This window comes from Thunnus albacares, chromosome 2, assembly GCF_914725855.1.
Source record: "Thunnus albacares chromosome 2, fThuAlb1.1, whole genome shotgun sequence".
NCBI lineage: Eukaryota > Metazoa > Chordata > Actinopteri > Scombriformes > Scombridae > Thunnus > Thunnus albacares.
In genome coordinates this window covers 32,734,998-32,747,835 of record NC_058107.1, presented here as the reverse complement: position 1 = coordinate 32,747,835, position 12,838 = coordinate 32,734,998, and the positions used below count along the sequence as shown (strand labels likewise).

General features: G+C 39.1%; 2 protein-coding genes across 2 annotated transcripts in view; one reads left to right on the top strand and one right to left on the bottom strand.

Moving 5' to 3' along the window:
- The window catches only part of fbp2 (fructose-1,6-bisphosphatase 2), a 28,403-nt gene extending 25,697 nt beyond the window's left edge, over nucleotides 1–2,706 (top strand). Inside the window, exon 7 of the mRNA XM_044331429.1 lies at nucleotides 2,199–2,706. Within this exon, the coding sequence (XP_044187364.1) occupies nucleotides 2,199–2,384 (186 nt within the window). The 3' untranslated portion in view covers nucleotides 2,385–2,706. The remainder of the gene's footprint in view (nucleotides 1–2,198) is intronic.
- Nucleotides 2,707–6,940: 4,234 nt separating this feature from the next.
- ctsla (cathepsin La) lies at nucleotides 6,941–12,098 on the bottom strand. The gene is made up of 8 exons (XM_044331306.1): nucleotides 11,985–12,098; nucleotides 10,839–10,973; nucleotides 10,612–10,734; nucleotides 10,186–10,338; nucleotides 8,526–8,750; nucleotides 8,197–8,365; nucleotides 7,960–8,077; nucleotides 6,941–7,408 (listed from the first exon to the last, which is right to left on the bottom strand). The coding sequence occupies exons 2-8, from the start codon at nucleotides 10,959–10,961 to the stop codon at nucleotides 7,309–7,311; spliced, it is 1,011 nt and encodes a 336-aa protein (XP_044187241.1). The 5' UTR covers nucleotides 10,962–10,973; nucleotides 11,985–12,098; the 3' UTR covers nucleotides 6,941–7,308.
- Between the last annotated feature and the right edge of the window lie 740 nt (nucleotides 12,099–12,838).

The following is a 12,838-nucleotide window of genomic DNA, read 5'->3' as shown; positions in this document are numbered from 1 at the left end:
AAGCAACCCTACTGAAACGTCACCACTGCCAGCAGACAGTTAACTCTACACATGGTTTATGGATTTCACAAAAAACTATACAGTCCACCTTAAATAGTTTAAGGCATACTTTTACATATGCTAATTTGCTTTCTCGCCAAAAGATAATTGATACTTCTGTCTTGTCTGTACAGTCAATATGAAGCTACAGCCAGCAGCTGTTAGCTTAGCTTAGCATGAAGACTGGAAATGGGGGGGGGGGGGGGGGGGGGGGGGACAGGTAGCCTGACTGGCTGGAGGTAACAAAACCTGCCTTCCAGCTCCTCTAAATGTCACCAATTAACACATTATATCTTCTTTGTTTAATCCGTACAAAACCCTGAGTGTAAAAACAACATGACGTGGTTTTAAGGGGGATTATGTGTCGGCTGCTGGCCGTAGCTTCATAGTTTCTCTACTAATATGAGAGTGGTATCAACTTTTTTATCTAACTCTCACCAAGAAAGCAAATAAGCATAAACTATTGAACTATTCCTTTAAATAATGGTGAAATACCAGTTGGTATTCTGAATTCTAAAGTATAGTTTTTACAGGATGTAAATTTTAGTGTAGAAAAATTTGCCTTACACTCACAAATGATGAGCCTTGAACAACAAAACTTGTGTGTCAAACTTGTCGGCCTTAACCAATACACCAGACAGTCAGGTATGGAACCAGTGACGCAAACTGGTACGTTAATGAGCCAGATGCTGCAGAGTCACCTGTGAAGACCACAAGTTTCACAACGGACCTCAGCAGCTCACTCTCACAAAGACAAAGACTTCTGTTATTTATTTATTTTTTATTTTTTATTTATTTATTTTTCTTTCTCTGTTTCACAATCAGTCAGTGACAGATGAATAACGTGACTCTGCTGATTATGAGCCTCTGATTTTTGGCCTTTAACTGACACACATACCCCGAATGACAGACGATACTGGCCGTCTTGTGATAATGCAACCTGAGATTGGAGGTGTTTTCTTGTCCTGTGATAAATAAAGCTCAGGGACAGTCATGGCTGCTCATAAAGATAAACTACAACCTTTTACACCTTTCCATGACTCAGTGATCCATTTATCCTGGAAATAATAATTCACAGCTGTAACAATATTTTACTAATTAATCAAATCACAAACAAAACATTCAAATACTCATTTTGAAGTGCATGTAGTTGAGATGGATCCACAGCTTACATATCACCACATAATTTGTCCTTTGACCTCAACGCTGCACACAGCATGTCTGATAATGACCCAGATGCCATTACTGACCTCTGTGTTAGTGTTACATACCGGATATACAGTACGAGAGTTGTTATGAAACCTATTATATGATCAACAGTGTTTAATTGACTGTTTCAAGCTGTAGTTTGGACCTGATTCACACTGACAGAGTCATTACAAGTATGTAGAAACAGTGATTATATGTTACCTCGAAACCTCAACGATTGCAGGTGAAACACCCCCAAATGAAGAAACAGTGACTATATTTAAAAAACCATAAAAACTTTCATATTTCTTTTTAACCTATATGTCAATCAGTGCTTATTAGGAAGTGAAACAGTGTAAACTCAGCTACCTTGAGAAAATATTCTTAGCAAACCACATGTACAAAACGTCCACAACCAGGTCTCAGAATCATCATGTGATAGACTTCCTTGTACAGATGTGGTGAGGTCTTGATGCTGAAGTGAAATCGAACACTATCGGTAATACGTTGCACATTAGATGTAAGGAGAGCGCACATTACACCTACTTTAAAGTCTTTTATTAGTTTGTAAGGCACTACTTTGCCGTGCACCAGACTACCTCTAAGAAAAGCTTTTGGTTTATGAACCAGGAGGGCCCCTCAGGTCCTCCGGTTCGTCTCTTTTAGCTCTTCCACAAAGCAGAACAAAAACCTTCAGTGATGCTGCTTTCAGCTGTTACTCTCCGAGTCGCTGGAACAGCCTCCAGAGCATCTGAGAGGACGTGACAATATCGACATTTTTCTTGTTAATCACTTGTAAATCACGCAAGTTGAAGTTGATGAAAGGTGCTTTATATATAAATAAAGTTTGATCGATTGATTGATTCATGCTGCTGGCTAAACAAAGTTGTTAAAAAGGAATTGTGCTACTAAAAAACATCCTAATGAATGTAAAACTGATGGGTTTTCTCCTCTGAAATCTCTCCCCAAAGCTGCGGCTGCTGTATGAGTGCAACCCCATCGCCTTCGTCATCGAGCAGGCGGGAGGCATCGCCACCACCGGCACCCAGAGGGTTCTGGAAGTCCAGCCCGACGCCCTCCACTGCAGGGTGCCCTTCATCGTCGGCTCTCCCGATGACGTCAACGAGTTCCTGACCTTTGTCAAGAAGCATTCGTAAACGTCTGACTTGTCCGAACAGTTAACGATTGTACAAAAAGAAAGAAACCAGATCTGCACATCACAAGGAAATGTTTTGTGATCTTGACGTAACAAGCTGCCAAAACTATTCACTGTGATACTTGGAAAAAAACGGTTAATTAGCGTCATTATTACGGGAAAAAGTCAAGATCATGTTATAATTGATGTATTTTGTGATCCTAAACAAACCAAACACTATACTTTAAAATATTAACTCTCCAGGCTTCCATACATTTGAATCATGACCATCTTGTGAACTGCAGCATTTAAAAGTCATTAAATAGAATTTTTTTCCAAAACAACGGGTTGTAATTTTTATTGTTGAGTCAAATGTCTTGAAGGCATCACACCAAGATGACAAATGAACTGTTTCAAAGAGCTGCATAACGTTTCTGAATTTGCTGAATCACTGAACCTGAGACCATTTTCAGTATGACGAAAGAGGAAGAATCCAGTTTCCGATTTACTAGTCATGTGTTCTTGCATCCTTACTGACACAGGGGGAGGGCTGTGCAGAGATTATGATATTAAGCACTTCTTGTAGTGATTAGAAGCTGAGCTACACTTCAGTGACCTACATCACAGTCACCTACATCTTTCTCAGCTGATCCAACTTCAAGTTACAAGCACTTTTGTTCCATTTCTACGAAGCAGATTTCTGGGAAAGCGGATGGATTGATGATTCAAATTCAGCCACAAATGTTTGCATTTTATTATTTTGGTATTTTATATATTTGGTATTTATAACAGCAGTAACCGGGAGGCTGTCGGACTGATGTGAAAATAGTTAGTTCTGTTTATATTGTGAGATGAGAGGATGCAGATCCTTTCCACTTCTGTGAAAACTACAAAATCAGTTCCTTTTGAGTTTATCGAAAATGATGACACGCAACAAAAGACAAAGGAAACGTCGATCGGTGCTTTAACCTCTGGGCCAACAGGATGCCACAAACAAAAATATATTCATCTCTATTGTTTTGGGTTGCAGCGAAAGTTTCAAAGGTCGATATATATCACAACCCCAGAAACTAAAACCCTCTACATAACCAGACATCACCATGTTAAAGGATAGGTTCACAAATTTTCAAGTCTCTCCTTAAAGTAATAAACGATAAATAGTCAGGTGCTCAAATGAACACTGACATACTTGCTGTAATCATTCTTCCTGTTCATACCGGCCAATAGAAGATCCCTTCATAGGGCTGTTCAATACAACAGTAAATTCAAATTCAGGGGTGTCACATATCAGACGGAGGCAGAGGGGGAGGTTTATGGATGCAAATAGGCCTGATGTTTACCTTTAGAGATTTACATTCACGTGTTTAGTTAGAACTTCTTATATTCAGGTGGACTAAAATAACTCATCACTAGTTCTGGGTTGGTGCTGAAATTCTTCAGTACAAGTGCCGATACAATACCTGAGTTTCAATATTGATACCAGAATGATCTATTAAACAACACGAAACACAAAGCAGACGGTAAATACAGTGTAAATTTAGCAAAATTAATATTTAAATCAGGAAATATTTCTTCAAAGAACGAGCAAACAGAACTATTCTAAACTAATGTTTTAGGTTTTAGGCTCTGCAGTATCTAAAGTAACTAAAGGGGGTGGTGTGTTTGAGGAGACGGCGAATGAAACTATGCAAAATAATTCAGATCGTCTGGCCGAACACTGCAGTGATGAAAGCCAAGTAAGGTGATTTTGTTTTGGTTGTTACAGATATTTTTCCTGTGCAAACACGCCAAACTCAAGTCAGGCAGTATAAACATGCTCATTTAAATGATATTATCAGCCTCACTCTGAAATAATTTTATAAACAAATAAGAATAAAGAAAAAAAGAAAAAAGATTGTAGACAGTGACACACACAGAATTTATTTAAAGGACCAGTTCACAGTTTTTCTGAAAACAACAGTCAGGAGCCCAAATGAACATTGAAACATGTTTTTCTTGCTGTAATCATTCCTCCGGTTCATACTGACCATTAGAGGATCCCTTCATAATGGACTTACAATGTAAATGATGGGGGACAAAATCCACAGTCCTCCTTCTGTGCAAAAATGTATTTAAAAGTTTATCTGAAGCTAATATGAAGCTTCAGCGTCCAAATGAGTCAAATCAAGTAGATATCTTTCAACGTTACAGTCTTTTTAGTGCCAAAGTTCCTCTTTTTGTTACTATACTTCCACCACAGCTCAACAGGGAAACACAAAGAGGGAATTTGATGCTAAAAATACTGTAAATGTGTCAGATATCCACTTGATATAACCAACTCAGACTGAAGCCTCATATCAGCTTCACATCAACTTTTAAATGCATTTTTGCTGAAAATGAGGACTGTCTCCCATCACTTACATTGTAAATACATTATGAAGAGATCTTCTAATGGTCAGTATGAACAGAAGGAATGATTACAGCAAAAAAAACATGTTTCAGTGTTCATATGGGCTGAATGACCCGGCCTGACCAATGTTTTACGACAGACTTGAAAAATTCTGAACCTATCCCTTTAAGTGAGTAAATGTGTTTATATGATTTAGGTGAACTGAACCTTTAATATCTCTCTCTCTCTCTCTCTCTCTCTCTCTCTCTCTCTCTCTCTCTCTCTCTCTCTCTCAGTCTCTCTCTCTCTCTCTCTCTCTCTCTCTCTCTCTCTGTCTCTCTCTCTCTCTCTCTCTCTCAGTCTCTCTCTGGCTCGCTGCCCTTTTTTTAGATTGCACAACACATTCCTGCTGCTGCTCAGACTGTTTGTTGGCTCTGTATGTCAGCCTGAACTGAGCTGAGAGGTGTAGTAAATATATTACAGGAACACACACACACACACACACATATATACCTTTAACCTGACCAGCTTTACTGCTAATACATGACAATTTAATACTGTGATTCAGGTCAGTCTGCAGACTTAACAGGAAAATATCAATGAGATTTAACCTAGTTTTTTTTTTTCCAAGAATTCAAACTGTAAATGTTCTTGTAAATACATCAAACACTTACAGTGTGTTTTCTCTGTGACTTCCATGTTTGATGAAGCTTTACATCTTTTTGATTTAAAGTAAAACTTGCTGAAGATGCTGGCGATGCTTTCAAGAGAGAACCGGGAAGTACTGTCTCAAAAAAGTTCAAACTGTATATTTTATTTCATCACTTTAGCACGATTTTCAAGATCTCCTACCTTTAAATTTAATTGAATTGCCTTAAGCATGTTCACCTAATTAAAGTGACACCTATTGGCAGAAACACAAAGATTTTGATAATTGTTTAAGTTATTTATTAATGAAAAAATGTAAATGATTTGTTGTTTACAGCTTTTCAAATATGAGGATTTGTGGCTTTTCTGTTTTATATCTTTGAGTTTTGGACTGTTTCACAATTTTCTTATATTTTATAGACTAGATGATCAATCAATTGTAAAAAAAATAAATTTAAATAATCTAGTTTCTATTAACCTAAATGAATCACTAGACGTTGCCGTAGGTTGCAGACACGTACAGTTTGTTTCAGAATGAGGACACTTCAGTAAACAGGCTTATCACGTCATCTTTATGACTTTACATACAGCTATATTGGGCTTCCCAGCACCTTCCCTTCCCAGCAGCCACAGTTTCCTTTATGAATCATCACCATTGTGAAAGAATCATTAATCCTACAAGATCCCAGTACCACACTTTACTGTGCACGACTGGTTTTTCTACAGATCACATGACTCGTCTTTGCTTTATGAGTCAAACCAGCGAGTGGATATAGCTGAACCCTAACGTAGACGTCTGAATACAGAAGTTTACCATGTAATTCTGTGTTTAGTAGCTTGAGTTTTAAAAAAAAGAAGCTATTTTTAAAGCTAAATCAGTTCCAAACATGACTGATTAACGTTATTCAAGGAGAGCTGCAGCTGTTATGTGGTCATATTGATCGATTAATGTGCTGATGAGGAATCTGAAGATTTTAGTTTTACAAAACACACTTAATCAATGATGGTTAGTGCTGATAGACGTCTGAATGAAGCGTTTCCTCCATTTACACTGTCTTTTAAAAGAGGATCAACAAGATAAACACGATTGATTGATCACTTAACGGACTTTAAGCTCCTTTCAAAACTATTAAAAAACACATAACAGGTGTTTTGTAACCATTTTGCCATAAAACTGTGCTGGAAGTTTAAGTTAAAATCTTTCATTTAAAATCCATGTTTATGTATTGATTCTTTTTTGGGGGGAAACAATAGAAATAAAATGGTTTTACTTGGATCACTAATGTTTTAAGCACATATGAACGGTATGATTGTTCAGTTAAAAGCACCTTTTTTTTTAAATTTTGACTTCATTTTTCCAGATAAATTGATGCTTCTTCTTTAGTTGAACTATCTGAGAAATGAAGTGTCACAAAACTAAGAAAGGAAGTTTTTTTTCTAGCTAATGAAACATTTGGAGATACATGGTTTTCACAGGACTGATGATGATGATGATGATGTAAAATGCAAAATAGATCAAAAATTGACTGAGATGTCTTCAAAAAAGTCCAAAAACACCAAACTAGTGTTTCACAACTTTAATTTGATCACAGTAAAAATAGAAAAAAAATCATTTACAATGATGAAGCAAGTGTTAACATTTCACTCACCAAGTAGCATACACATATTTACAAAGAATAAACACTAAGCTAAAATCTTTTCAAAAAACAAATAAAGTGGCTTAAAACCAGTCAGAACAAAAAAAAAAAAAAAAAAAAAAAAAAAAAAAACGGCGCCATTTCCCTAAAAACAGTGTTTCATTCATAAAACATTGCAGAATCTCCTGTCAATGTGTCGCTGTGACCGAAGCGTCGTCGCTCCTCTTCAGCAAGACTATTGCAATAATAATAATAAAAACACTGGTGCTACAGAGCGGAGCTGTGCGAGGCTGTTAGACCAGAGGATAACTGGCTGCTGTTGCAATTCCACAGTGGTTCTTTCTGTCTTTAGCCATGTAGATGTAGCCTTTGTCGCCCCACTTTTCACTCCAGCTGCAAGAAGAGAGAAAGAGAGACAGGAAGTTAGTTTTGGCTTTTTGTGTGTGTGTGTGTGTGTGTGTGTGTGTGTGCAGTTTTAAAAGAGATAAATAAGAGATCCATAAAAATCAAACAAACTCTCATTAATGCAGAAGTTCATTCAGTTTCGGGAGTTGTAATTTCCCTTGAATTGAAATAAATAAACCTGAAACTTAACTTAAATTAAGCAAAATGGACAAAAAAAAATCCTCTATCTGACTGAAAATGTAGATATTTGGATTTTAAATATATTCAGCCATGTAAACAATTTGGCAAATCTTGTTTACTCGCATTTTACAACTATGACTTCAGTTGAGTTTACACATTTAAATACAAAGACTTGAACGTTAGAAGACTTGACAATCCTCTCGCAATACTTTAAAAGCAAATAAACACTATTAACAATAAGATAATAGTCAGTTTATGTTTGCAGGCTGAAGTTTCTACTTTCTGCAACTCAAGAAAAACACACCATGCGGGCAAAACTCCAATTTCCAAAAGAACAAAGTTGAACATTTCTCACTGACCTGTTCTTGACAATCCAGTATTTCTTTCCGTCCACATCTTCTCCCTGGAAGCCATAACCCACCACCAGCACGCCGTGGTCCAGCTCCTCGCTGCTGCACTCCTTCTCATAATAGATTCCTAAAAAAAATATAAAAAAATAAACCCAAACATCCAGTCAGCCGCATGTAAACACTCATAAACACATGTGGCCACGGATTTCTTGAGCTGCGTTTTCTTCACAAAAAGCGAGAGCTGACCTGATTGGTAGAACTGGAAAGACTCGTGACCGGCGTCGATGGCTACCGACACAGGTCCTACGGCGGCCACGGCCTTCATCAGAGCGCGCTCCTTACCGCTGGGGATGTCGACGAATCCGGTGTCGTTGGCGGCGTTGTTGTTGGGGTCGTAGTGACACGGCTGGTCGTCCTGGAAGAAGAGGAAGAAGAACGGGATGTTAAATCATTTGACTGGGTGCAAAAAAAAAGTGGATACAAGGAACTTTTGATTTAAAAGAACGAATAAAAGCCTAAAACTGTATTCAAAACCATATAAAAAGGCCTTTAAATGTGATGATAATGATACATACCGTTCCCAGGTAAGGGTAGGAGTCCTCTGAGTCCAGGCCCTGGTTGTCCTTGACATACTGGAAGGCCTGGTCCATCAGACCTCCGTTGCAGCCCTCGTTACCCTCGGGTCTGGAACAGTCCACCAGGTTCTGCTCGCTCAGAGACACCAGTGTGCCCGTCTTCCTGAAGTGCTGACCCTCCAGAGCTCCGGTGGTGCTGAAGGCCCAGCAAGAGCCGCACTGACCCTGAAGAGAGAGCAGAGAGGAAGGGTCACGTTAAAGCTGGATGACGGAGACGAAGAAATACGACCTGTTGACATGTCTGTCTGTTGTCTTAAGTTGATTATTGGTCATGATATGAATCGATGTGCTGTTTATTTCTGCTTTTCATGGGCTTGTGTCACTTTTTAATGTCATTTTGTTGTTGTTTTTCTGAATTGAAACATGCAGCAGGGTTTAATCTATTAAATGCAGACTGATTTAGGGACAAATTTCCTTGATTTGGGCCTTTTAGCTGCTCAGATATCCAGCTTACTTTTTGTCATTATAGCTAAAGGTCTATAAATAAGGTCTAAATGTTGTTTTTATCATTCTTCAACACTGTTGTTCTTAAGTCACCCCATTACTTGTTATTGCACTTTGTTTCACTTATTCAGGAAGGAAACATTGCCGCTATAAATAAGGTTTTATTGCATGTTGCCCTCCAGGACTTTGACCTAATGTATAAGATAGTGTTTACACCACCCTGGCCTGGTTTACAGCGTCACTGTGGCAAAAACGGCTGGTCGGACTGGTTTCAACTTACAGAGCGTTAATGTATGCCAAAGGGGGAGGAGAGGACAAACTGTGCAGTCACAGAAGAGGAGGAGGAGGAGGAGGAGGAGGAGGAGGAGGAGGGGTGTGTGGAGCACACAGATAACAAAAACAAGTAGCCATCTTATCTTCATGTTTAGCAAAACATTGACCTCGGCGGACAGAGTGGTCATGACACTTCATATAAGCAACTTTGTGATGATGCAGCTGTCCAAAGTTGCACATTACGTCAGCATGTTTACTGTATTTCTTCGGCCTGAATTGTTATTTAGGTCAGGACTTTGTGATTCCTGAAATGCTAATGTAGCCATTAAAATAACCGCACATGTTTACATCAGCTGAGTGCTGGTTTTACAGAGATAAGCTCTTCTTCCTTAATTAATGTCCATTTTTGAGACAATTAAGAGTCAAAAACGATGATGTTTCAGAGTAACGGGTTGTGTTTGTGCTTTATGTGGTTGCTGAAAATCAAATCAATGTGCAAGATGTTTTTAACATGTTTGTACAAGTTACCCAACCCCTCTAGTGAGTCCTTAGTTGACAGATATGAAACAGTGCCAGAAGAATCTAAAAAATGCTTTTCCTCACAAACAAAAACCGATGTTTGTGTGGAGTTTAGAAGGTTCACCAGAACTACAAAACTCATCACTGAAATGTGTCCAAAAAAAAAAAAGGTGAAAAAAAAGCAGCTGTTCCTGCCATGTTATTGCCACATCCTGTCTACTCTTCATCACATGATTACCTCCGAGAATAAAAACATGTTTAACCACACCTTGATAATTCATATCGAGCGTGAATGACAGAGAGCCAGGAGGTGAGGGGAGATAATGGTGCATAAAAGCAGAAAAAAAAACAAAACATTGTTTACCTGGTCCTTAACGGGTGTGACGTATCCCTTATCCCTCCAGTCCAGGGAACGCGGGGCCTCCAGGAAGTTGGGCTCCATGAACAGCGACCCCTTGAACTTTCTCTGCGTTTTGAGCTTGTAGCCGTTCATGATCTGCCTGAACTCCTCGTGAGTCTGCGGGAAAACAAAGTTATTAGACTTGAAGACAAAAGACAACAAGTAGCTGTGATTTTATGATTTAGGAAAAACTGACAATTTAGGCTTTTGAAGTTTTTTTGTCCTGTGTCATGCCTTAATTTTACCTGCAGCACCTTGTTTGTCTGTTCTGCAATCAAATCACTAATAGGGTGCACTTTATTATTATTTTTTTTTGCAGAACTTGGTGCTATCTTGATACTCCAGATGAGATAAATGTAGGTTTGTGGGTGTTGCAGCTGTGGATCTTACCATGTCACCAAAGTGATTCATGCCCAGGCGGTAGGTGTGTTTGCCAATGGAGTGGTCCAAGTTATGCAGCTCAATCTTCTTCAAGTTTTTCTCCCACACCATTCTCCTCCAGCCCTCCTCCTTCTGCACACACACAAAAACACAAAAACATTCAGACCTTTCATGAGAACTGACAGATTAGATCAGCTGGTAAACATGAAAGAACAAAACAAAAAACAAAACATCACCTCATGGTATTTTTTACTATGCCAGCTCTTCCACAGATCCCAATGGTCATCCAGCTGTGGGTCCAGACTGGGAGCAGAGAAGACTGCGCTGAGGCACACTGCCAACACAGTTAGAGGCAGCATTATGGCTTCCTACTGGAAAAAAACAAAACAAAACATCAAGTTAGGATTCATTTTCCAAAGAAGCAGACTGATCACTGCTAGACCGGAAGCTCTCAACAACAGCTGGTGATTATGTGGCAACCTGACTCCATTACACGTCATGTCTTCTTGGGAAAAGTGTTTAAATAAACAATCGTTTCCCATCAAAATTCCTGCTCACATGCTTCCCAACATCGTGACGCTTATCATGCACCACCCACATCCAACAGTACAGCTTGTTCACTGCCATCAAAGCTGCAGTACACATTCCCGACTGCACCGTCATTCCCGACTGTTCCGCCATAAATAAAAAAAAAAAAAACAGGGAAACTAGGTCATATAAAAGCTACATGAGATGCTACAGCGTCGATTATATGTTGGTATTGATTGGTTTTAAAAGGTTGTTTTCCCATCGTGTTGGAGAGCAAGAACTTGGGGGCCATAAATCCCAACAAGAAAACCGAGCCTGTTGTTTTGTTCGCAGTCACGGGATCTGCTCCTGCGGTGGCTGCGGCGCAGAGCCAAGAAACCACGGCCAGGACACCGAAACTACGACCAGGAAAACGAAAAGAAAACCAAAACTTTAGCCGGCAGGTGCCAGATAACGGCCATATATCTAACGGAACGGCTGCTGGTGAACGTTACTGATTAATTGCTTGAATAAAATTAAAAATTGAAAGCGTCGGGCTGCTTTTGTGTATGTGCGGGGGGGAAAGACGACGACAAAGGCAGCCGATTGAAACAAGATGGCTAAGACTGGCAGAAAAGAACATGTTGATATGTTTGACTGAAGAAAAAAAAGACATAAAACTAAGAAATTGCATGAAAAGATATGTTTAAAAGGGGACTCTGGCATTTGTTTATTCTGTGCTCAAATGACGAAAAAAAAATCACAAAGAAACACAAGTATTCATCAATATTTTTGCCTTATATACTAAGGTTAGATTTTAAATTAGACCATTCTCACGTTATGCTGCAAGTAAAACGAATAAATGTGAAACTTACTGTAAACTCTTTGTTGTTGATGAGGATGAAGAATGAGAAAATAACCTCCCGACTGAGGTACATAAAGTTTATAAAGGCCTGACTGGCAGCTGAGTCACAGCCCACCGAGCTCTCTGATTGGTCCATTCCTTGTTTATGAGCGCTGACGCCCCGCCCCGACGTGTGAGGTCATTATCAGAGCACGTGATCCCCCCCCTCCCCTCCTCCTTCAAGAGGACAGGGTGTTTGATTCACAGGGTTGTTGTTGCTAACAACGGGGGGAAAAAATGCCAATTCATTAACTCAGGGTTGTTTGTTTAAACTTGTTTCACGTTAAGGATCCTCTAATAGATAACCAGCGTGACTTACAGTACCTACGTGCACAATATTCATGACCAACAGTCAAGTGGAGATAGCCTTCAGATTGGCTGACTTCAGCAAAAATACTTAGATATATAAATATCTGTTATCGGATTTGTGGATTTCAACCCCCAAGTAAACATAAATTGACACATACCTGCATGCAAACACATGCGCTGACATGCATTTAAAGGAGAGGTTCACAGTTTTTCAAATCTGTCTTAAAACATGTCAGGTGCCCAAAGGAACATTGAAACATGTTTTTCTTGCTGTTATCATTGCTCCTGTTCAGAAGATCCCTTCATAATGCACTTACAATGGGGACAAAATCCACAGTCCTCCTTCTCTGCAAAAATGTATTTAAATGTTTATCTGAAGCTAATATGAAGCTTCAGTCGTCCAAATGAGTCAAATCAAGTAGATATCTTTCAACGTTACAGTCTTTTTAGTGCCAAAGTCCCTCTTTTTGTTACTATACTTCCACCACAGCTCAACAGGGAAACACTGTCCAAGGA